At 30.4% G+C, this 25,310-nt stretch overlaps 1 protein-coding gene across 1 annotated transcript in view; it reads left to right on the forward strand.

Annotated features, from left to right (window-relative positions):
* The first annotated feature begins 1,830 nt into the window (after positions 1-1,830).
* LOC107453369 (uncharacterized) overlaps positions 1,831-25,310 on the forward strand; it is a 51,378-nt gene continuing 27,898 nt past the window's right edge. Inside the window, exons 1-3 of the mRNA XM_016070182.3 lie at positions 1,831-2,106; positions 12,163-12,283; positions 19,848-19,999. Coding sequence (XP_015925668.1) covers positions 1,972-2,106; positions 12,163-12,283; positions 19,848-19,999 — 408 coding nt within the window. The 5' untranslated portion in view covers positions 1,831-1,971. The remainder of the gene's footprint in view (positions 2,107-12,162; positions 12,284-19,847; positions 20,000-25,310) is intronic.

The raw sequence follows: 25,310 nt of genomic DNA on the forward strand, positions 1-25,310 counted from the left end.
AAATTAAATAAAGGAGATTAAAAGCATATTTAGAGTCATCACCCCCTTCCACAGTTAAGCTCGGTCTGGAGAGGAAGAGCCTCCTCTTAAGTTAGAAAATGTTTACACAAACCCTGCACAGTTTGTCTGCTGTAAGTCTGAGGCCGTCTGCTGCTATGGAAACAGGAATAGTGCATTTCAGAGAGGGTAGCTTTTCTTCACTCTAGGGCTAACACTTAAGAAAAAGATTCTCTCGCCGACCCGAGCCAAAATCTGCCCTACTCACACCCCTACTTGAAATAGTTATACCACGTTACCATAGCAACCACAACGGAATTTCTAGGGGAGTTCTTACTCTAGACAAACTATAGTTACTCATTGTTTTCATTCTGGTATACCCTAACTTTATACCAGCTATAGAATCCTAAGTATTTATTATTAAAATTTCCTGTTTAAAAGATTTCTTTCCTTCTGGTCGAACTTCATAGGGGAGAAGGAGGCGCTCTAAACATGTTTTAATAAATTTCAGAAGTAAAAAAAGCTTGTTCTGGAAATTTAATTTACTCGGTAGTATTTTTCTAGATATATGCAAGGTCGTCACCCAAGTAGAATTGAAAAACGTAGAATTTTTATTTGAATTTTTTAAATTTTTTTGGACAAAATTATACCAGTACAATTCAGAAATCAGCATTTTTTGAAAGATAATTATGTATTATATAGTTTTCAGTTTTTAAAGTTTTGTTTAAATATCTTAGTTTTTGCGTCATTTACGATAAAAGAATTTTTCAGCATTTTTCATGCTTGTTTCATTATTTCAAAAAAGTTGTATGAATAAAGTTTCATTTTCAAGAACTATTCGACCGATTCATTACCCACTCAGGTCATTAACTTTAAATTTCAATTTTATGACGTGGAGCAACGTGGAAACTTTAAGTAAACTTAAAATTATAATACTATAAGAAATAAATTCAATTACTTAGGTAAATTCCTTATGTCTTATCTTTATACATTTTCAGATATATTTGGTAATTAAAAAGTAATTATAATAAGTTAAAGAAATATTGAAATTACTGAGATTTTCGGTGACCCCTGTTGCAGGTCCCGCAATCCCAAGCGGGATCACGACCCACAATTTAAGAAATTTTGGTTTAAACAGTTATAAAAATATATTTAAAAAAATCTAAAAACAGGTAAATGTATAATATTAAATTATTTAAGCAAAACTACTAATCACACTATTTAATTGCTTAATATTTTTGAAAAAAGAACCATAGACTTTTTAGAAAATTATTACGTGTTACTATTCGCAATCTAATAAAATGAGACCCTTACTTTCTCCCTTTTTTAAAGCTATAAAATTATAGAAATAATACTCTATCATAAAAAGTTTTTTTTTGTTGAAATAACACTGAAGGAACGATAAAACGAAAATCAAAAGTTAAACCTTGAAATCCAAGATGGTTAGAAAAGAGGCCTCTTAAGCAAAAATATACGTTTAGTGAATGCTCTAGTTAAAAATAATGACTTATTTCATCTTTTTAAATGAAAATGATTCAGCATTACGAAAGAAAGTAACTAATTTTAAGTAATTTGTAATGCCCAAGTTCCGCCTTCTTTTAAAAGAATAGGGCTTATACTCTATGATTGTTAAGAAAAAAGAAAGATCGAGGAATCAAAAATAAAACATATTATCCTAGAGAAGAATTTCCATTGAGTTGGAGGTTTGAATGTAGACATTGAAAAAGAAAATTAATATTTTCATCTTCAACTAAAAGAAGAGTAAATGCATCAGCATTTTTAAGATGAGGGATGGAAGAGGTTGAATTTCTGGAAGGGGAATAATCTATATTTAGTGTCTTAGATTCAGGAAGGAGAAACAGCAAGGCCAGTCTTACTCATTCTTTACTTTAGCACAAGCGAATGAACTCTTCCAAATATTTCTGTTTGTCCAAAAGACTAGTTTTCATGTTATTTTAAAGAAAAAGTGTCAAAATGACTTTAAAGGAGGGTTTACAATGGAGTGAACAACCCGTCCGTTTACAACAGCGTTTTTTGGTTTTAAGAAAGCTTGGTCAAGGAACGTATGGCAAAGTTCAATTGGCTATAAACAAAGAAACTAATCAAGAAGTAAGTATCATTAATCAAAGTGTTTATATTATTAAATTATGAATCAAAGAGTCAATGTGAAAAAATAGAGAAATATTATTATATTAGGAATCAAAGAGTCAATGTGAAAATACTGGGAAATATTATATAATGAATCAAAAAGTCAATGTGAAAAAAATAGGGAAATATTATATTATAAATCATAGTGTTAATGTAAAAAATATAGAGAAGTATTATATCATGAATCAAAGAGTCACTGTGAAAAAAATAGGAAAATAATTTTATTATTATGATTAATAGTGTTAATGCGTAAAAAGTATAAGTAAATATTATTATAGTATGAATCATAGAGATAATGTGACGAAATAGGTATATATATAAATTTATAATGAATCATAGGATATATTACTATATTTGAAATCAAAGTGTCTTTGTAAAAATAAGGAAATATTATTATGTTATAAATCATGGTGTAAAGTGAAAAAAAATTTTAAAGTATCATGATAATATGAATTAACGTGATCTGTTAGCGTGAAAAAAATATGTCTTATATAAAAACAGTGATATGCCTTTTTTTAAATCTTTTTATGAACCATTGAACCACAAAAAAAATTAAACGGTGGTGAAAAAAATTTCCTAATCAGCTTTGAACTAAAAGTTTTATTAAAAAAATATGTAATTTAAGAAAGTATCGGCTACATATTCCTAATTTTTATCACTTTTTTATTTTTTAAAATTTAAATTCTTGTTGCTTATTATTGTCTCAATATAAAGCCTTCATATATATAATAACTGGCTATTATTCTCTGATAAATTTAAAGGGCATAACTATAATTTTTTTCGAAAAGCATTTTGTAGCTTTTCGTAATCAGTCTAAAAAAAAACGCTTTTTGATTTAAAACAAAGCCATATCAAGGATCCAAAAATCTCAAAATTTTTAAATGTTTTCACGGCTATGCTAGTCTGCAAAATACATGGCCGAATATCTTTTCCTATTCTATTAATGAAAACATATGAATGTAGTAATTAAAAATGCCATTATCAACATATCAACACTTTTACTTTAAAAATAAATCTGAAATATTAATTATTATTTACAAAGTACAATAAAACCTGTGGCGCAATAGTTTTCCTAATTTGGAATTGAACATCCCAAAACATTGCGAAAATGAGCATTTTATCGTTAACATCAAATTGAGAGTTCATATACACTATAAAGGGTGCAGTTAAATCAAAACACCAAACACTTAAATCTAAACACCTAAGAATGCTTACACCAAACTTACGCTTATTCACATCATTGAACTTGTTTTTGCTTTGAATTATTTTAAATGTGAATGAAGTTAGGTAATTATTAATGAAATGAAATTAATGAATTATTTTTGCTTTAAAAACACCAATTTTCGGGTTATTAGGATATCGTCAGCATATTGTTTACAATCGAGTACACTGTAAAAATTTTGGTGTAATAAATTATCTGAATTTGGTGTCAAAAAATTCTAAAAATTGTGTAAATGATTGATTACTTTATTTCAAATTAATACCGAATCAAGCATTCTTACACACTTCAAATGTGTAGTTAAATATCAACACCAATAATTGATTGACACCAATTTGTAGCTCGTTGGGGGAAAATTTACCTTTTTTCGGAGCTCAAATTTGGCGAATAATTAGTGTATATTTAAGCTATTTAACTAAATTCTTGTATGATATTAAAATTGGCTTGTTTTTAACGTATAACAAATGCTTTTGAACCGTTATTATATGCCTAAAGGTGAATAATAGTGCAATTTCAAGATAATGAAATTATGGCGGCCAAGATGGCGGTTTGTTTACATGAAGTACATTTCTTGTCGGCTTAAATGGACAAACTCGACATAGCCTATTTAATACCAAGTAAGAATCAATCCTCTTTCCTGAATGGTAAGAAATATTGATCGTGGTCGATTATTTGCCAAGTAATTTCATTCTTCATATCGGATTGATTTGACAAACTACTTATATAAACAATTATAAAATGCCTGAATGGTTTTTAGTTCTAATATCATAAGATTTACATAAATCTGTCATTTATTCAAATAATTTATAATATTTAACTTTTATTAACTTCAGTTTCGTTCGAATTCATATTAATATTCTGTCTATGAGGTGTATATGTTAGATTGACAAATTAGTTTCATTTTAAGAAATATTGTATACATGCATCTTAAATTTATGATTTTTACTTTAGACTCTATATCGTAAAAGTAACATTACTGATTCTTATGTGTATCATATCTTACTTATCTTTACTTATCCTTACTTATCTTTCGTGTTATTAAATTACAAACACGACTATTTAAAACAAGTAGCGTAAAGGAACATTCTAGGTGTTTTTCACTCCACCAGGAACTGTCCTTGGTAACGGAGCACTTAGTGAAACATCACTTAGGTGTTTAGATACACGAATATTTTTTTACAGTATTCGAAATGGCGTTAGTTTGTCGATGTGAATTGTAACGGAACGCTGTTATATATCTCCAGAAACAAAAGTTCGCCATTACAAAATGTTTTCAGCTGTGTAATAAGGATAATTATATTTTAGTTTTTAATTATCTGTCAGCTGTACTTAATAATTTTATAATATTTAGTTTTTCACCCGCCATTGTTCTGTCCTGATTCGTCCTATTGTTCTCTCCGTACAACTTGAGTGTGATTTACAAACTAATTTTATTTTAAGAAGAAGTGTATATACATTTCAAATTAATGATTCTCACATTACCGTAAAAATAACTTCACTGAATCTTACGTGTTTCAAATCTTACTGTTATAAATATTAATGCTACTGAATACCAAAAATGGTGGCAGATACTTTACCCAAGTTGTGTAAGAGAACATTCTTGTTGTTTTACTACACCACGAAATTCATTTTTGGTTTAGTAAAACACCAGGTGGTGTTTAATAACACCAATTTGGTGCTAAGTAGTTGCCACCATTCTTGATGTTGAATTTCACAAAATGTTTTGCTAGTGCATTAGGTATAATTGACAAGAAAGTATCAGGCATTGAGGGAGTAAATGTTAAGCATTATTATTAACAACGAAGTAAGTCAATTCCGTTATCAAAATTGTTAAACACTATCGGCAAAGGATTGCACTTTTTTTAAAACGATATTTGAATTTTTTTAAATTAATTATTTTCCTATGCACAGAGATTGGTGGAAACGTTTTTTAAAAATGAAAATAATTTCTACTAAGAGAATGAAAGAGGTTTAGCTTACTTAACTTAATAAGCTCTTATACAAATTATAAATTAAATAATATGTAGGTCTTAAATACAATCGATTTTCTTTTTCTTCTACCCCTTTGACGCCGTTTTTTCACCCCATCCGATATCTAGCGATTTTTGCTTAAAATTTAAGGGGTGTTTAATCGACATTTTACGATATTTTGATTGAATATTTCTATTTCCTTTTTCTTTACCCTTTTGATGCCGTTTTTTCACCCCATCCGACATTAGGGGACTTTTGCTCAAAATTTAAGGGGTGTTTAATCGACATTTTTCGATATTTTTTATTGAATATTTCTATGCTCTTTTTCTTCTGCCCTTTTGATGTCGTTTTTTCACCCCATCCAACTTCTAGATGTTATTTTTCTATTAAATAGAAAAATAAATTAGAATTAGACATTAGAGTAACATTAATATGTGTATTTTCGAAAGTTATTTAATATAATTGACAGATAATTTTAAGTTATTTAATATAATTGATATAGTTATTTAATATAATTGACAGATAACTTTAAGTTATTTAATATAATTGACAGATATTTAAAAATCATAATATAGTTATCCTTATTACACAACTCAAACATACATACATTTTTCAATGAAGAATGTTTACTTCTGTAGATGTCTAGCATCGTTCCAAACCTCAAAACAAACTCACGCCGATTTGAAGCAATCTATTGATGATATCCAAAGTACCCTGAAATTGGTGTTTTTGGAAGTGAAAATAAATCATGAATGGTGTGAAAGCGCGTGAGTTTGATGTCAGCATTATCAGTGTTTAAATTAAAATACACTCTATGAAGTGTATAAGATCGATCGATTATGTGTTAACTTGAAATAAAGTGTTCCTTCACACAAATGTTTGGGTTGCTCAATCGCAAATTTCAGAAGCTATTACACCACAGTTTTTACAGTGCCCAATTTTTTTTTTAAACTAAAGTTTAATTTAATTTTTTAATCTTGGGAATTTTATTCTAAGCGAAACAAATTAGTTATAATAATAATGTAATATAATTTGCAATTATTCCAATAATTCCAACTAATAAGCATATAATTTCCGATTCTTATAATTTCTAATTCCTACTATTTCCAGTTCCTATAATTTTCTATTCATAACATCGTTTTTTAAATTAATAATTTTTCAGTTTAAAATGATGCATTTGGAGATGCCATCAATAAATAAATTGATAACGGTGTCAGCGAAATGACATGTTGGCGATATGCACCAAACCCATCTCTCAGCCTAGACTTATTGTCTACAAATAATTTCTTTTCTCACCTGCAGCTATTCTGGGATGCCTTATGCATAGAGTCAGGGTTGATTTAAAAATCTTGGGGCCTTATAGGCACAGAACTATTGGAGCTCCATTGATCCTCAAATTTACATGTTGCTTAGTTACAAAATGCTTTTAAACTTGTTATAACATAAGTAAATTATAATACATATGTAACTTTGTGCTTTTTTTATTTCAATTTTGTTAACTCGTATTTCAAATGGACTATAAGTTATAAAAGAAATAAAATAAATCAAACTATTTTATTTTATAACCGTCGTTGAACAGCCAACCCAATTTTATGGGTTTACGACTATCCATGTTCAATTCCGTAGCCTTGTAATTTTGAACACAATCCAGAAGACAAAGGAACTCCTGGATCGAGTATTGGGAGAAATTTGTCTTCTTGGAGGACTTTTTGATGGAGCTAACCCGCATTTGCGTTGCATGGAGAGGAAGACCACGAGAGCNTAGTTATTTCAAGAAACTGCCACTGAGCATATTTCACGTCAGCACTGTGGTCGGTGCAAGCCGGATGCGGAATTCATATCGACTGGAATTCAAACCCGGTTTGCCTCATTGGAAGGCGAGCGCTCTATCCCTTGAGCCATCGCGGTTCTTAATAAAACTATTTGTAACATTTAGCGATAGGTTCCGGATTCGTAAGTCTTATGATAAATCCAGTCCTGCATATAGTGCGCAAAACTGAAGAAAAAAAAGGGAAAAAAAAGCAACCTAATAACTTTTGATCTAGTAAGTTTATTTTCATATACTTATATGCAAAGGTTTAATCTAAAATATGCTTATTTATTTAGGGCAGATGATATCGTAAGTTACAAAAACAAACAAGAATGCGTATTTTCTCTTATTTAACGTCCTTTTTTTCGACGGAATTGGATGTTTGACTTCGATCATATGAGGGTTACTTACGACAAATGGGGCCCTAAAACTGGGTTTTGCTTTTAAGTGGTTCTTAACTTTTAAATTGTAAGTAATTATTTTAAGGTTGAATGATATTTTTAGCACAGATGATAAAAATTACTAGGACATTAATGGCTAAAAATTTAACTAGGGTAAAGAGTGAATAAAAACAAATTTGCCAAAACTTCAAATTAGCTTAGAAAGTAGATGGGATATAGGGTCACAACTGTTAAGCCAGGAAAGAAATATGTGCCCCTTAATATTAATTTCGCTATATACTTATTTCGTCACATCAGTGAACTATTTAAGAAACATTAAAATTCGTCATTCAAACTTAATTTTGTACATAATATAATTTTCATCTGGGTCCAAATTATTCGTATTCAAACTTGGAGCAGTCACGATATTGGGTAACAACAGCATAAAACAATTAAAACCGCCACTTAATATTAATTTCACTTTTTACTTATTTCTTCATATTATTGGGACTTTCTATCTAAGAAATATTAAAATTCATTATTCAAGCATCCTCTCGTGAAAATTATATTTTTAGCACAATTATTTAATATTAATTTAATTTTTGAATTGTACAGATCAAAATTTTTACTTCATTTAAAAAAATTTAATTTTATACATATTTCGAAGTACAAAATTGATGTGAAATCCTAGATTCAAGAATTATATATGATGTGTCACCACATCACTTTGGTCTAAAGCAGTTGAAGTCAGTTTTGGTTGTAAGATACACTAAAATGTTTTACAGTGCAGACGAATTAATAACTACAATGCAAGTATCATAAAGAGTGGAACATTTTAGAACTCAATTGTTCCCCGGCAAGGGGTTAAGTCTTACCAAAAGGATGCAAAAGAAAAAAAAATTATTACTGAACATCTAGTTACTTTGATGAAGCAGTAGATGAATTTATGAAAGAGTAAGTATTATTAAATAATAAAAAAAAACCAATGCTTGACAATCCCAATGAATGATTTTAATGCTGGAGTTGGCAAGCGAAAAACTTGTGAAGATAAGTTGTAAATGTTGGCCTTGGACCAAGAGATAAGAAAGGAAACAGATTAGTTCAATTCACTGAATTTAAACAACTTTACATCACTCATTCATTTTTCAAGATAAAGCAACATAGAAGGTGAACCAGGACATGTGATTTGGACTACATTCTGATCTTCACTCATTCATTTTTCAAGACAAAGCTACATAGAGGGTGAACCAGGACATGTGAAATGAATTGCATTCTGACCATCCGTCATTCATTTTTCAAGATAAAGCTACACGGAGGGTGAACCAGGACACGTGAAATGGACTGCATTCTGACCAATTGAATATTTGCTTACTCTTACTGCAGTATTCTCAACGGTTTCAACATAGGGAGTGACCACAGACCATAGACGGATTTAGAAATTTGGGGCGAGTACACACGCTTGACATTCAGTTGCCTGAAAACTCGATTGCCGGATAACTTATTTACCTGACTAGTACGCTTTCCCGACAGGTTGGTTTGCCCGATAACTCACGTGCCCAACTTCTTGACAAATATAATTGATCAAAATAATTATTAATTTATTAAAAATATTTATAATTTATTGTGTAATGCAATGTAATAAGTAAATGCAATATTATGTAAACAATATGTTAGAATATGTTAGGAAAAAAAAGTTATAATAATGATAAATAAAAAATATTCGTGAGAGTTCTTATTTAAAAAGAATAATAAATTTTTGTATGAAAAAACTAGTAAACAGTGTACAGAAAAAAAAGCAAAATGGTTCTAAGGGGTGAACTCAAATATGCTAATTAATTAGTGCAGACATTATAAATTACGAAATCAGACACAAAAATGTACTTTGTCTGAATAAACACACTTCTTTTTCGACGTATTATGATTCCTGATCCCCAAAAGGTAAGGGATAGCTGCAATCTATAAAATATGGTCTCAATAGTGTGGTAAGGAGAGCAGTCGAAAGTTTGGACTCCTTAATGTTAATTTTACTTCTTACGTATTTCGCTAATACTCAAGAACTTTCTAAGTGAACAGAAAGAAATTTGCACATAATTATAAAATTTGTTTGTCCGAAGGTGATTCCATGTAAAAGGTCTTAATAATTATTTATTATTTTTTAAAATTTTTATTTAATAATAGTTTAAAACGTTTTGGATTGTAAGGTATACAAATAATTTACTATCTGTCCATTAGTTCCTGAGATTGCGAATTTTACGTATGTGACTTTTTAAAATTTGATTTCTCAGGAACTATTAGACCTGCTTCGTTCAAACTTTACATTTTGACATTTAAAATTACATTCTTTAAAATGAAACCACAAGAAATTGCGCTCACGACGAATTATCGTCTCGATGAGTTGCGTCTGCAACGAATTGTGAGTGATAAATTGTCCCACGACGAATTATGCCCGACAAATTGAGTAACTCTAATCTTTTCAGTAACTCTAAAATTTATTTTTATGGCATAGGATGTACATAAGATTCAGTGAAATTATTTTTACGATACAATATAAAGAATTATTGATTTAAGATGCATGCACATAATATTTCTGAAAATAATATTTGTTTAACTATCAAACATACACACAGTAAAGAGAAAATATTAATATGAATTTGAACATGGCTTAACAAAACCGAAATGAATAGAAGTTAATTATTATAAAATTATTTAATACAAACATACACACAGCAAAGAGAGAATATTAATATGATTCGAACAAGGCTTAACAAAACCGAAATGAATAGAAGTTAATTATAATAAAATTATTTAATACAAACATACACACAGCAAAGAGTGAATATTAATATAATTCGAACAAGGCTTCTCGAAACCGAAATAAATGGAAGTTAATTATTATAAAATTATTTAATACAATTGGCAGATTTATGTAAAACTTTTTACGGGTGTTTTATTTTTTTTTTTGTTACACAACTAAACATTCATGTCTTTAAAAGAGTTTACCACTTTTTCTGCGGAATGTTCAGCATCGCAAGGTAAAATCAAACTTCCATCTTCTCGAATTATAAACAAATTGCCGATTAAATCTATCGGTTTCTAAAAGTAGGCTATAATTGGTAAAAATATTTCATGAACAGAGTTTCTGATCTTTGTGTCTCATCTATTGGAGTTCACCCTTTAAAATGTGTATGAATGCTCGATTCAGTATTAGCTTGAAATAACACACAACTTTTATAGCGATTTTCAACTACAAATTTGGATCACAGCACAGTGTGTAGAAAAAATTAAGCACTCAATACAATTAAAACAAATTAAAAATGATTTAAAAAAGCAATTAAGAAATTAAAACAATTTTTCCTGAGATGACAGCGTTTATGTTTAAATACTAATTTGCGCCCCATCTAAATCTTTCAAATTTTCATTTTTGACAAGGATTCTATAAAACTGAATAATGATGCTATCTCATTTTTATTAGAAAATTTGTTTTTGGTCAAATATTCTGTTTTTTTTTCTTAAAAGAAAAGGCATTTTTTGAAATCTTCAGAAATATTACTAAAACATTTATACCCAAAACTAAAAACTTAAACGTTGCTACTGTTAGGAAAATATTTCCTCAACGACTGTACAAGTACTTATGTATAGTATGAAAACCAATGTACATGTGTGTGCATCAAAACAAATTCTTTTGCTATTTTTGCTTTTAACACCAATTTTAAACTTTAATGTAAATTACATAATTATTTGTGTTAATATACATGTTTTATTATAAAAAATATTTTATAAGAAAGTTTAGGTAAAAAATGATTTTGCAAAATGAAAATCTTGTTGCATTATTAGGAAATTCTAATTTTTTATTCTAATATCTTTATGTATTAAGGGCATTTTAATTTTCAGGGTATCAAAATCCGGGCTCGACTGATCATTGTTGTTTAGTTGAAGAATTAGGGGGACCGGAATAATATCGTTTTCGAATAATATCGTAATATCGAGAATAATATCGTTTTTGCGCATTTGAATATTCCTTTGTCATTTATCAGCTAATTCTGCACTTCGAAGTTATATTTTAAGTTTATAATTATTTATTGAATGATGATTATTTTAATATTATTGTGATTTATAGTGGAAACAGCAGAACAAGTATTCGTCATTGCATGCTTCACAAGGGTAAAACCAAAAACATTTGCATAGCTCCTGCAAATGTGGTTTTTCGGAAATCTTTCCTAATCTTACCGATTCATTCCGGAAAAAAATTATGCATCCAGGTGGGAAGTATTGCCTCACCCATTATATTCACCCGATATTGTGCCATTAGATTTCCTTTTTTTGTGATAGCTACAATATTTTCTGAATGGGAAAAATTGTAAGTTTTAGATGTTATCCAAAATGTCATCTGCAGATATTTTGTTCAAAAACTAATTAGTTTTCATCAATCTGGAATTGGAAAATGTAAACTCAAGATAGCACAGAAGGTTGTTGATGATAACGAGAATGGTTACATCAATGATTAAAAATAAAAATTGTTAAAATGCTTAATTTGTTAAAGTAATCATTTGTATAAAGTATTATACAATGTATTGTAAAGTATTATCCAATTAACTTGTTAAAGTATGCATTAATATTCTTTGCTTTTTATTTATTAGGTTGCTATTAAAACCATAAAAAAAGCCAGAATTGAAAATGAAGAAGATATGCTACGAATTCGTCGTGAGATTCAAATCATGGCTGTTATACGCCATCCACATATTATTCACATTAACGAAGGTGAGTGTAGAAGCAATATTTAAAGCCTAAATTTACCATTTCTTATTTCATTTTATTTTGCAGTAAATGTAAAAATTTTGATAAAAATCTTTCATCAGTTAGCTTTTTATTTTTAATGAAAATCAAAGTGTATATTATAGAAAATAAATATAGCTCAAGATAATTGTAAACGAAAATGAAATGTTCGTTTAAAAAAATTGACATAGATGAAACTACGTATTTGAGAGAATGGACATAACATTTGATTCTATTTTGAAAACTTTTCTTATGAAAAGCTGTTCTTTTTTTTTAAAAAAAAGAATAGACTACTGTACTTAAATATGATGTTACGATGTTGTTCATTTGCCTAAATAGTACATTTTTTAAAATAAGTCTTTTTTTAAAATTTTTTTATTAGACTTACAGTTACAAAGTTAAATGTATAACAGTGGTCGACGTTGTACCACTTTATCTTTAAATACGAAAAGATCGCCTGTAAGGTTACATACATCCTAACCCCGTAGTGTTTTTCTTATAATTTATTTTATTTCCGTCGTTGAACAGTCCACTCAATTTTGTGTTTACGACTACTTATGTGCAACTCAGTAGCCTTGTAATTTCGAACCAATCCAGAAGACAGGGAAACTCCTGGATCAGTACCCCCAGACGTATGATTTGTTATGGGAACACGTAGGACTTTGTAATTCGCTCGACAGATTTAACGTGCATTAGTCATCATTTTCTACACTGGGAGTCTTCGGCCGCCGGAGATCGAACCCACGAACTCTTGGACTTGGGCCTAGCACCGTAACAACCAGGCTATCCCGGCCCACCCCGAGTGTTTAAAAAAAGTAAGGAAAAGTAATTTAGAAATTCCCCATTTGTTATTAGATTTGAGTTAAACATTGAAATGGCGCATTTTTCTGATGTGCCCATTTTCTTAAACATGCATTTTGAGCTTTATCCAATTTTTGAACATGCTCATTTTATGCTGTGTCAGGAACGAAAAAAACAAAACAAAAATCACGGTCTATATTTCGTTTGATTTTATTAAAAGAAATTAGGCGTGTGGCAATAAAAATAATGTTTAATCTCGAAATTAAATTTATAGATATAAATAGAACTTTTTTCGTAACGACAACCACTAATATGCATTTTTAGAATTCGTGTTAAATATGAAAACAATAAACTATATACATCGGAGGTTGCAAATAAATTTTTAGTCGAGGAAAAAACACTATTGAATTCTGATCAATCCTGATCGAATCACCATTGAACAAAGTGGGTGTGCAAAAAATTTCAAAACCTGTTTGATTGTCATAGTAAACTTGAAAGAGTCTATACTCTCTACTTTCATTGTCACCTTCTTCAATAGTTGTTTTTTAGATCTCTATAGCTTTCGTTCGATTTTCTTTCCCTTTTGTTTAAATATCATTTTGCGGCACCCAATGTGTATATTTTGTGGTTTTCAATTTTATAAAAACTTTAAAATTATATATTAAGGATGGTTATTAAGAAATTTCTTGTACACTCGGTTTGTTATCTATTTCAAACTAAAATATTATAACAGTAATTTAGTTAGTGATTTAAAGGAATTTTTCATATTTTTTTGAAAGTTTTGTCAGAAAATTTAGATTTACGCTTTTTTAATTACTTAAATGAAATTAACTCACTATTAGTGTCTGAGACCATTTTAGAGACTTTATTAAGAATGCATTATAAGCTTAGTCATTTCCAGCACTTTACCCATTAGTGGCTGAGTATCTTTCAGAGACTATTATAATACGCATAATAAGCTTTACCATTTCTAGCACTTTACTCATTAGTGTCTCAGTCTTGTTTAAGGGACAGTTCTAAAAAGGCAATATAAGCTTACCTATTATCGCCACAGTTCTGTTTCAGGGATGGTTCTAAAAATTGCATAATACTTCAAAAGAAATTAATTTTGCTACAAAAATTATTATCAAATATATTTTTTTTCACTTTAAATTCATTTTTTATATTAATTGTCACTCATAGTTAGCTTTCAGTTGATAGCATAGATTTTTTATTTCAAAGATTAAAATAGTTTTTACTAGAAATGAACTTAAATAGTTTTTTGCAATATCAAGAAGAAGCAAAAATTGTTAAGTTTTTTTGTAGTAATGTTCAATTATTTTGAAGGCCTTACGAAAAATAAGTTTCTCACGACCATAAAAAAAAAAAATTAATTACCAAGAATTATATATTGCATAAGGTACAACAATAAATCAGCTACATCATAAAAACTAATAGAATTGTAACACTTTTTAAGTGAAACTTGAGGCTCTCACATGCAACGAATTCCACAAAAATCTGTTGCGAAACTTTTGGTGGGACGTGTTTGGTAATACATCCTATAGTATAGATTTTGCTCCCAGTAAATTCCATCCGCTCTTGCACTCGAAGAAATTACTTCCCATGGGCAAAGACATACAAACAAATCTTACAAATCTGGTGATTGTTATGTTGAAAAGTAGTTGACATATTGCTTCATCTTTTGCAATATATCTTTGCAGGAAATTGAGTTTCTTTTTAGGGAACGAGGGAAAGTTACTTCGGGATGATCCTTGCATCATTTGTAATGAGCAAATATTTCAGTATATACAATTATAAGAATGTTCTTTTTTTTTAACTTGGAATCTCACATAATTTTGCATTTTGATATTTTTTTGAACTTTGCATAACGTCAGAGAAATTATATGAGACCTTGCTCCCCACCAAAGAAAAAAAAAAAAAAAAGAATTGTTGAAAAAATGATGAAAATTGCCCTTTTTTCACTTATTTCCCACATGCTTCTAGTCCACAATTCTCCTTCACTAAATAATAGATATATTTAGCAACAACTTTTAACTAAAAGCGGGAGAAATGGGAGAGGTCATAAAAGCTCTCGCAAAAATGTTTTCAAGATTCACTGCAAGACGGTTATTATCAGGGCTTCCATGTCAATGACCTAAAAACTCTTATGAAATACCCTTAAAATGGAAAACAAAGTGTTTAAACTGATCTGAAATGACCTTAAAAAGTTTTGGAAATCCGTTACATATAAATCTTATTTTCTTTTTCTTTTCTTTTTTAAATAAATAGTAACTTGTATTTATAAATTGAATGAAAAATAAGGTAATAAATATGCAAGTTATGAATAAAATAAAATGTCAAAAAATACCTAATAACTATAATAAGAATTTAATGAATTTTAAGTTACAATTTTCATCAAACAATTACAATTTTCTTCAAATATCAGAATTGTATTGCATTCTCAAATGTTTTTTGATATTTTTAAAATTAAAAGATTGAACCCCGCTTGTTACTTAAAAATCTTCAAAATATTCGATGCAAAATTTAAACTAATTTATAAATAAAAATTAATTCCCTAGCAGCAATCAATCAAAATGTAAAATATCATTCAAAATGATTAAAAAGGCAGAAAAATACAAAAAATTATCAAAGCAATAATGAGTAATACCCAGGGAAAAATAATGCAAAAAGTGCAGCAACAGAAAATAAAAAAACATTTAGTTTCAACATCCAAGCCCTAGTTATTAAATATAATATTTCACACTATATTATACAGGGTGATTCTAAAATCATGGGACAAACTTGGATAGGAGGTAGGGAACGTGAAGAGATTTTCGTATCGTGATTTGTGGCAGATTAATCGCCAAGTCTAGGCGATTTCTGAGCAACAGCCAGCGAGAAGCTTTAAAAAAAAACATTCTAGAAGGGGACCAACTTGAATATATAACTCGTAGGAGCCGTGATGGTTCAGGGGATAGAGCGTTTGCATTCCAAGGAAGGGAATCGGGTTCGAATCCCAGCGATGGCTGGTCGATACGAATTCCGCATCCGGCTTTCACCGACCTCAGTGTTGACGTACAATATCCTCAGTAGTAGACGAATCCCCTTGCAATCAGGCTAACCATGAGTGGTTTTCGTGGTTTCTCTCTCCATGCAAAGGAAATGCGGGTTAGTTCCATCAAAAAAAGCCCGCGACGAAGACCGCAAAGGTCGGGTAGCCAGGTTGGTAGAGCACTGGGTTCATGTCCAAAAGTTCGTTGGTTCGATCCTAGCCGGGTTTAGACTCCCCGTGTAGTAAATGGTGACTGATGCACGCTAAATCCGTGGAGTCGCAAAGTCCTCCATGTTCCCATAACAAATCAATACCTCTGGGAGTACTGATCCGGGTCCATTAAAATCCATTTGGCTCCTTGGTGATTATAGTGGGATTGACTGATCATGATGCGGAAATATCCCCTGGGCCTCATCATGAGAATTAAGAATAGCTTACGAAAACCTATGACCAAAAATGCCATCATAAGCGGCAGGGGGCATTTTCCTATTACAAACTGTTTCCACAAGTCCCTTTTATACCGGTACTTTTATTTATTTAAATTATCATAATTTCATGTTAATTTTATGATTTCTATTATTTATTGTCAAATATTGTATTCAAGTAAGCTCAGAAATAGTTGCTTTATCTCAATTTAACAATTTGGCAATTAGTCACAAAACCATTAAAGTACGATAAAACAGCTAATACTGAATAAATACAATTTTTTACTATAATTATAAGAAAACATTAAAAGAAAGATAACTTAGATAAATAACAAAGTCAGACGTAACAATTCCTTATCTATAAAATAAGGAAGCATTCCTATCAGCGTATGAGGACATTTCCGACCATGGGCTCCAAGCAGTTCTTAATCCTTCCTACCTCCCCTTCAAGTTTGTCCCATGATATTAGAATCATCCCCTTCTATATTATATTACATTTTATTTTTTAAACTAATATTCCTTTCAACCCTTCCAGATCAAATATATGGCCATAAAACTATCGAAAAATTATGATTAAAGGAGGCGGTTTCCCCAACAAAAGGAGGGGATCGTAGAAAGCGGGGACGATATTCGGATTTATTTTACTTCACTGAAAGACGAAAATTAAGTCTGCACTTAATATTTTTTTCAGGGCAGTGTAATTGTTCACTTAAATATCATGACACAAATTAGAAAACCGACAATAAATGAATTTAAGAAATAATTTTATCTCAAAATTGTTTTCCCTGTTCATTCTAAAGTAAAATAGATATCTTAAGTGCATTGTTTCAGTTGATATCTTTTATCAATCAATAAACAATGATAAAGTTCCTTTTCAAGTTAATTTATCTCTAAATTTAGAGGCAACTGATTTTTTTCTGAGAATAACATGAAATAGTTATTTGTTAGTGTTATATAAATTTACTAAGTGTAACTCTGATAGTAGTGAAATAAATATCACGAAATAAGTTAATAATACGTGAACTATACGACTGATTTTCACGAAATCAGTCAAATAGTTCACGATATTCATCTAGTTTTGGTCACACACTTCATATAGTCGGTCATAAAGTTTAATAATAAATTATTTTTTAAGCTTTATAACTGAGAAGTTATTCGACTGTTTTTATTCACACTATGTATTTGCAATTTAAAAGTACACTGTCATCTAACCTGAATATACCTGAATACCTGATCTGAATAACAGAGCACATAGAAAAGTTACTACTCGCTGTAAAAAAAAAGAAAAAAAAAGACACTAAATATGACAAAATACGTAACAAATATAGTTAACATTATTTAAACATACTTTACACACTTTTTCCCCCATTACTTTGTATTAATTTAGGACAAAATAAGCGAAAAGTATTATATTTAGCATTTTAATAATTTATGGCTATGAAATACAACATAAGACATCGTTGCCGCTTTCTACGTTAAAAGGTAAAGTTTTCCAAGCACAGCTCACTTCCAAACAATATTTTTTCAAATTTGCACTTATGTAGATGTATTAAAAATCTTTTTCTATTTTTCTTTGTCTAATTTCTTTTTCTTAATTCATTATTCAGAACGAAACCTGTTTACATAACCTGTTTACATACCATTTAAATCCTGTTTTAAATCCTCCAAAATATTAACATCAATTTTATTTAAATATATTCACTTTTAGAAAACTGTAGAATGTTATAACCTCTAAACAATATGAATTATACTTTTTTTTCCATAAATTATGCTGTGATATAAATTTGAAAATTGTTCATAGAGTCAAAAGCATACATAAAAAAATCTGTACGCCATAGTTAGCACATGTAAGAAAAATTACCGTGGACAACTTGTTTTTATTCAGGAAATTACTTAAACACTTTTGCCCACCAAATCACATATATTCTCCGATAATTGTGTACCTACCTTGAATAATTTTTAACGCTCTAGCTATCACTTGTTAAACTCTAGTTGGTATTTTTTTAAAAAAGTATAGCAGGATGTGAATTATTAATTATGAGAAAGAATTTCCTTCTGAATAATGAATTCAGAAAAAGAATTTAGATGAAGAAATAATATAAACAAGCTTTTTTATATTATATATAAATAAAATTATAAAAATTGAATTTTTTATGATAATTTTTCTTCTAACTTCAATCAGATGTTCCTAAATAATTAGCTTGGCTAAAAAAGTCGAAGTATCTTCAATATTTTCGTGATGCGGAAAAATGTTAATGACCATCAGTTAGAAATTGACTAAGTCTCATAATTCTGAATTGATATTAATATACCGAAAGTTTTAAAAGTTAGACGGAAAATGTTTAAAATTCGTAAAAAAACAAATTTAAGAAATTATAGATTTTGCTGATCGATTTTTGATAGCACTTAAAAATTATCAATTCTTAGCAACAACATATGTTTAAAATTTTAAAATGTTGAGTAAATTCTACTGAATTTTGGATGTTAACAGGTTATACTTTTATTGCATAAAAAAAGAGAATTTGGCTCAAAAATTTGCTTTTATTGTCAAAAATTCTACGCTGTTTAGCCAGTGGAAGACATTAACTTGAAATAATAAATTTTGTACAAATAGTGTTTTTAAAGTCGTGTGGTCGCACAAGGGGTACAGCACTAGCCTCCCAGCAGGTGACTTAGGTTCGAATCCCAGTGATGGCTGATCTATACGAATTCTACTCTACATTCGCACTGACCACAGTGCTGACTTAAACTATCCTCAGTGTTAGGTGGATTATGTGTTAGAATCTTCTCGCTGTTGGGCTAACCATGGGAAATTTTCGTGGATTTCCTTTCTATGAAAAGTAAATGCGAGATAGTTTTATCTAAAAAGTATTACACGCTGGCTAGTTTGTTCCAATGCTAACTCCAGGAGTTTCCTTGTCTTCTAGGTTGGGATCAAAACTACAAGACTGCGTAATTGTGCTTTGATAGCCGTAAACCCAGAAATGGGACACCTGTTCGACATTGGTTATAAATAAAATAAAATAAAATAAAATAGCCTTTGTTACGAAGTGGTAACTTTTAAGCGTAACTGAAGCCGATTAACGAAATCTATGATTTTTTAAAATTATTCATTCCTCATTTTATAGATTTTTTTTCGTTCTCCGGATATTCATTTAAAGATTTCCAAAAATTAAAAATATGATTTAAAAAGAACATTTGAAAGAAAAACGATGGAAAAGAATAACATAATGATTTAAGTAATTCCAATATTTTAAAGTGTTTCAAACGGAATATTATTTTATTTTTTCAGTGTTTGAAACTAGACAGAAAATTGTGCTTGTTATGCAATATGCAAGTGGCGGTGAGTTATATGATTATCTCAGATGTCATGAAAAATTACCTGAAGAAGAAACCCGAAGAGTATTCCGACAAATTGTATCAGCCATATATTATTGTCATAAAGTAAGTTCTATTTTGAAACTAAATCATTTCAGATTAAAATACTATACAACTACACACAATCCAACCTAATATAATAACCAGAACAGATGTGATCACAAAAGAAAGTTGGCAACACTAGCAAAAGAGAATATATAATAAACTGACCAGCATCCTCAAAGAGCTAAAAAGCTGGTCGAAAAATTTCTAAAAAAAGAAAACATTCGAAAATTCCCTTCTTTATCTTTCTAATTATTTAATAGAACTTATTTCTGTTTGAGAATCACTGCGAGGGATTTCTGTCCTCTAAATATTAAATTGACAATGTAAAGTGGAGAGTTTAGAAAATTCCGTTTAGAAATTTCACAACAAGTTTTTTTTAGCTCTCTGAGATCATCTTAGAACATAAAAGTTGCCCAAGGACATGGCAAGGTTGAACGTAATGCAAAAATGGAGTGATTCATTCGACGTTCTAAATGACAAGATTATTGCCATCTTTACCATTGATTGAAGTATTTTCGAGTAATAATAGTAGTATGGTCGGGTCAGGGCATAGAGCGCTTGCCTTTCAATGAGGTGATCCGCGTTCGAATCCCAGCGATGGCTGGTAAATGCGAATTCCGCACTCAGCTCGCACCGATCACAGTGCTGATACAAAATATCCTCAGTGGTAGACGGATCATGGGTTAGTGTCCTCTCGCCGTCATGCTAACCGCGGGAAGTTTTCGCTACATGTAATGCAAATGTGGGTTGGTTTCATCAAAAAGTCCTCAACGAAAGCGAATGTCTCACAATACTTGATCCAGGAGTTCCTTTGTCTTCTGGATTAGGTTCAAAATTACAAGGCTACTGCGTTGAACACTGGTAGTCGTAAACCCAAAATTGGGTCAACTTTACAATTACGGTTGTAAAGCAAAATAATAGTAGTAGTACTTTATTTGCATGGCACTAGAGGTGCACAATGGGCTTTTGGCGATGGTCTGGGAAACCTCCTTGAGGATGAACCGAAGATGTACCATCACAATTACGTTCTCTCACAGAGGGGATGGCTCCCTTACTTTGGTAGCCCGACGAGCTGCTTATGAAATCTTCATCTGGAGTTGAGCACGAGTTTATTATTGTGTGCTTCCAGGTGTCTTTGAAGGTATCCAGAATTCCTACAGCGACACAATAAAAAGATACTCTTTTGAGACATGCGTTAATTGTGAGCCATGTAACTATCTTGCACACAGAATACATCTGTACCATTTGCCAAGCATTACGATTATCCTCCGCGTATCAACTAGTACCACGCTGCATCTAATCCCTACAGATGTTTTATTCACAATCCACATGGCAAAAGAACATCCGCTCACAAATAAATCTTTCCACTAATGTTTCGGAAAGAGCCGTGGTGTCTCAGGAGATAGAACATTCGTCTCCCAATGATTTAAACCCGGGTTCGAATCTCAGAGTTGTCTGCTTGACACGAATTCTATTCCCGGCTATCACGACCGCAGTGCTGACGCAAAATATCCTCAGTGGTAGACGGATCACGGGTTAGAATCTCCTGACCGTCGGGCTAACTGTGGAAGGTTTTTAAGATTTTCTCCTCTCCATGAAACGCAAATGTGGGTTAGTTTCCTCAAAAAGTCCTCCACGAAGGCTAGTTTGCCCCAACGCTTAATCCAGGACGTACCTTGTCTTCTGGGCTAAGTTTAAAATAGCAAGGCTACGGAGTTCATTAATAGTCTTAAGCTCGGAATTGGGACGACTGTTTAATACCGGGTATAAAATAAAATAAAATATAATGTTTGGGAAGGAATCGTACTCAATAGCTTAGTATAGCCGTACATTATACCAAGTCGCTTAGCTGTACAAACAATATCTTCTTACAAAAAGTCTTACCTAAATTTCTAGTCGATGTTCCTCTTTCTGTTCACACACGAATGTTTTTCTAGCAAGATTGAGCCCCAACTAGTTCCAAGAACATCAGAGAGCACATAGGTGCTGCCTACGGCCAGCATGGGATAGGTCCAGTCCCTTGGCCGCCACGTTCAACAGATTTGATTTGCTTGGAATTATTCATTTGGTGTCAAATAAAAAGTAAGTTCCGTAACAAATGAAAATGATCTTGCTACCCAATCGCCTGTTGCCGCTGGAAATGTTCGTGAACCAAACGTTTTTGCTAATGTGTCCCGATCCATACGTTGCAGCTGTGAATCTTGTAGCGCTGTTGATATTCGAGACTGTAATTGTTTCTAATTTAATTGTAAATTGTCTGTCAGTAAAAAGTTAAAAAATTGTTCTTTAACTTGTCTTTTCACTTACTTGTGAACGTGCTTTACGTGCTGGCGCTTTTATGTTGCATTTCACATTTGCATTCCTATACAAAATTTGCTTATTCTGTTCCCCTCTACTTGTCTTTTCATTTTTGACAGATAGTTTTGAATCACCGAGTAAGTATGTATGGGTTATATGTACGCATGTGTTATATTTATGTAACTGTTATATGTATATAGGTATATATATTCGGTTATAAAATAGTAAAATTGTTTCCCTGCAATTCTAATGAGTAGAGGGAAAACTTAGTTTCTTCGCTAAATTTTAAAATTTCGAAATAAGAATTATTTCCGAAATTTTAAAAATATTTTTAATGAAGTTACGAAATCCTGGCATTGTCTTTCAATGAATTTCTATTTTAACAAACACTTATTTTGGTTAAATTGAGTTTGACTTCAAAAAGCAATCAAGACTACTGTATCAACTAGAAATATAATATAGTTTAGAACGGCTCGTTAAAAAGGTTAATTGAGGAGTAAACAAGAGAAGTTCCAAGGAAAGCATTTTAAAGCAGATAAAATATCTGAGATAATATTCTACAGAATATTCTACATATCGATATAATTAATATTCTTTGGCCCAATATTCTACATCGTTTCAGTTAGGGCTTTGATCGATTTTTTGGACGGCAGCAATTGTTTCATTTCAGTTCTAATGAGAAGAGTTAGAACTAATAACACTTGAAAGCTATTTTTAAGCGTTTAAAAGTTAATATCTAATGACGTTACAAAATCCTTGAGTTTTCTGTCAATGACCATGTATTTAAGCAAACACTCTCTTGGTGACATTGAGTATAAATAAAAACTACAGTATCAACTTGAAGTTGCTCTGTATCTGTGTTGCAGCAAGTTTAAAAGGTTAATTAAGAAGTAAACAGGAAAAGTGTCTTTACACAGTTTAAATATTCAACACAATATTCTACATCAATATTCTACATATAGATATAGAATACTCTTCGACACAATAATTTGCATCGTTTCAGTTGGGGATTTGATTCAATTTTTCTGATTGAAACGATTGTTTCACTACAGTTCTAATTAGAGGAGGGAATATCCTTTCTTTAACTACTTTTCAAAGTTATTCCGAAAGATTAAAATTTATTTTTCAATGAAGTTACAAAATCCTGGCATTGTTTTTCAATGATCCTGTATCAAACACTTCTTTTGGTGGCATTGAGTCTAGTCTGAAAAAAAAAATATAGACTACAGTATCAACTAGAAGTTTGATAGAGTTTAAAACAGCTCGTCTAAAAGGTTAATTAAGAAGTAAACAGGAAAAGTTCCAGAGAAAGTGTTTTCACTCAGTTAAAATATTCGACACAATAATCTACATCTATTTGTAATGCTAAGCATTTGGAACTGTATCAAGTCTCGTGTAAGAGGCCATTCAGAAGTTAATGACTCTTTTTTTTTCTTCGCCATCGTTTATTTCTTTCTCGCAAGGAACAGAGTTGCTGAGTTGGGTGGGCTGAAAAAAGTCGAAGCATCTAAATATTTTAGAAAAAGTGTGGAAAAGTCATCAACTCCCGTCGTTTAGAAGAATGCAAAATCTTATAACTTTCAATTAATTTCTGCCGCATGTATGGGCCAAACGTTAAAAAATTGCTTATAATTCAAGAAAAAAAGATTAGATATCTCAGATTTTGTTGATCGGCTAATGGGGTACTTCATAGTTAACATTAATCATCAATCATCAATACCCCTTCCTCTCCCAACCGATTTCAACTGTCGAAGGGGTGGAGACGGGGAGGGAATTCTCTTTATTTAATTTTCGCAAATAAACTGATGAAAGATATTTACTATAGTTGGCACTATCCTTTGATACATATGAAATACTTGGTCATCACTCAATCAGCATTTGAGATTTTCTGACAAAAATATGACAAAATAATTCTACAAGCAGTAGTTTTTGATAGGTAAGGAAATAGTTCATAGTAGCCTGTCTTTAGATTTTCGATAAGTATTTCTGTTTTTATTAATTAACTTTAAAAGAATTATAATTAACGCTAAAAGAAATATTTAGCGTCATCCAAATCGGTTTTCATCATTTAAAACTGTAATAAAAATAGATTTAAAAAAAACCTAAAGCTTGAGAAATGTGTTTTTTAAAATTGCTTACTCAAAACTACAAATTGCATCATTTTATTGTTTTAAAGTTTTGAGGAAAATATCATAAAAGATATCAAGCGCTATTTCTCCTGATAAAATAAAGCGATCCCTTTATTTTCTACCTTTTATGAAAGGTATTGTGCTGTCTAATAATACTATACCATCAAAAGTTTAATCACACAAAAAATATCAGGAACAATTGAAACTTTAACCCAACACAAATTGAAACTTTAACCTAAAATCCAAGATGACCAATTTTTGAATAAATATATATCATACTCACTACATCTTAATGCAATCCAAAAACAATCATCCGCCTGAAACGAAACTCAGTGTATTGGACAACCCAGAAACACATTAAAGTTTAATTTCAAATTTTTAAATATCCAATTAATTAATTAAATTTAATAATTAATTATTTAATTAAAATTAATAATTAATAAGCTTAATTTTAATAATAAAATTTTAATTTTAATAATAATTTAATTAGTTTTAATTAAAAAAATATTTACTTTAAAATTTATTTTTCGGTATGTATACCTTTCTTTATAAAGAGATTGTCTATTTAACAATATAATTGGTTTTACCCTAGTTCAGGGATGGCAAACCAATGGCACGCGACACACTATTCCGGGCACGCCACCGATCACAAAGTTCACTATGAAGCGTGATAACAATTAAAATAAATTAACAAAATGCAAACAAAATAAATAAACAATTATTAACAAAAAAATTAACAATTAATGCCAACAAAACAATTTATGACCATAAAAACCAAGCTAACAATAAATTACCGGTAAAAAAAATTTAGCAGTTCTGCTTAAACTAACATTACAACCTAATATAAGTTATTTGTCATCTAATCTGCAACAGCAGAAGTCACACTGATGTTACTTTAAGTTGAA

This window comes from Parasteatoda tepidariorum, chromosome X2, assembly GCF_043381705.1.
Source record: "Parasteatoda tepidariorum isolate YZ-2023 chromosome X2, CAS_Ptep_4.0, whole genome shotgun sequence".
NCBI lineage: Eukaryota > Metazoa > Arthropoda > Arachnida > Araneae > Theridiidae > Parasteatoda > Parasteatoda tepidariorum.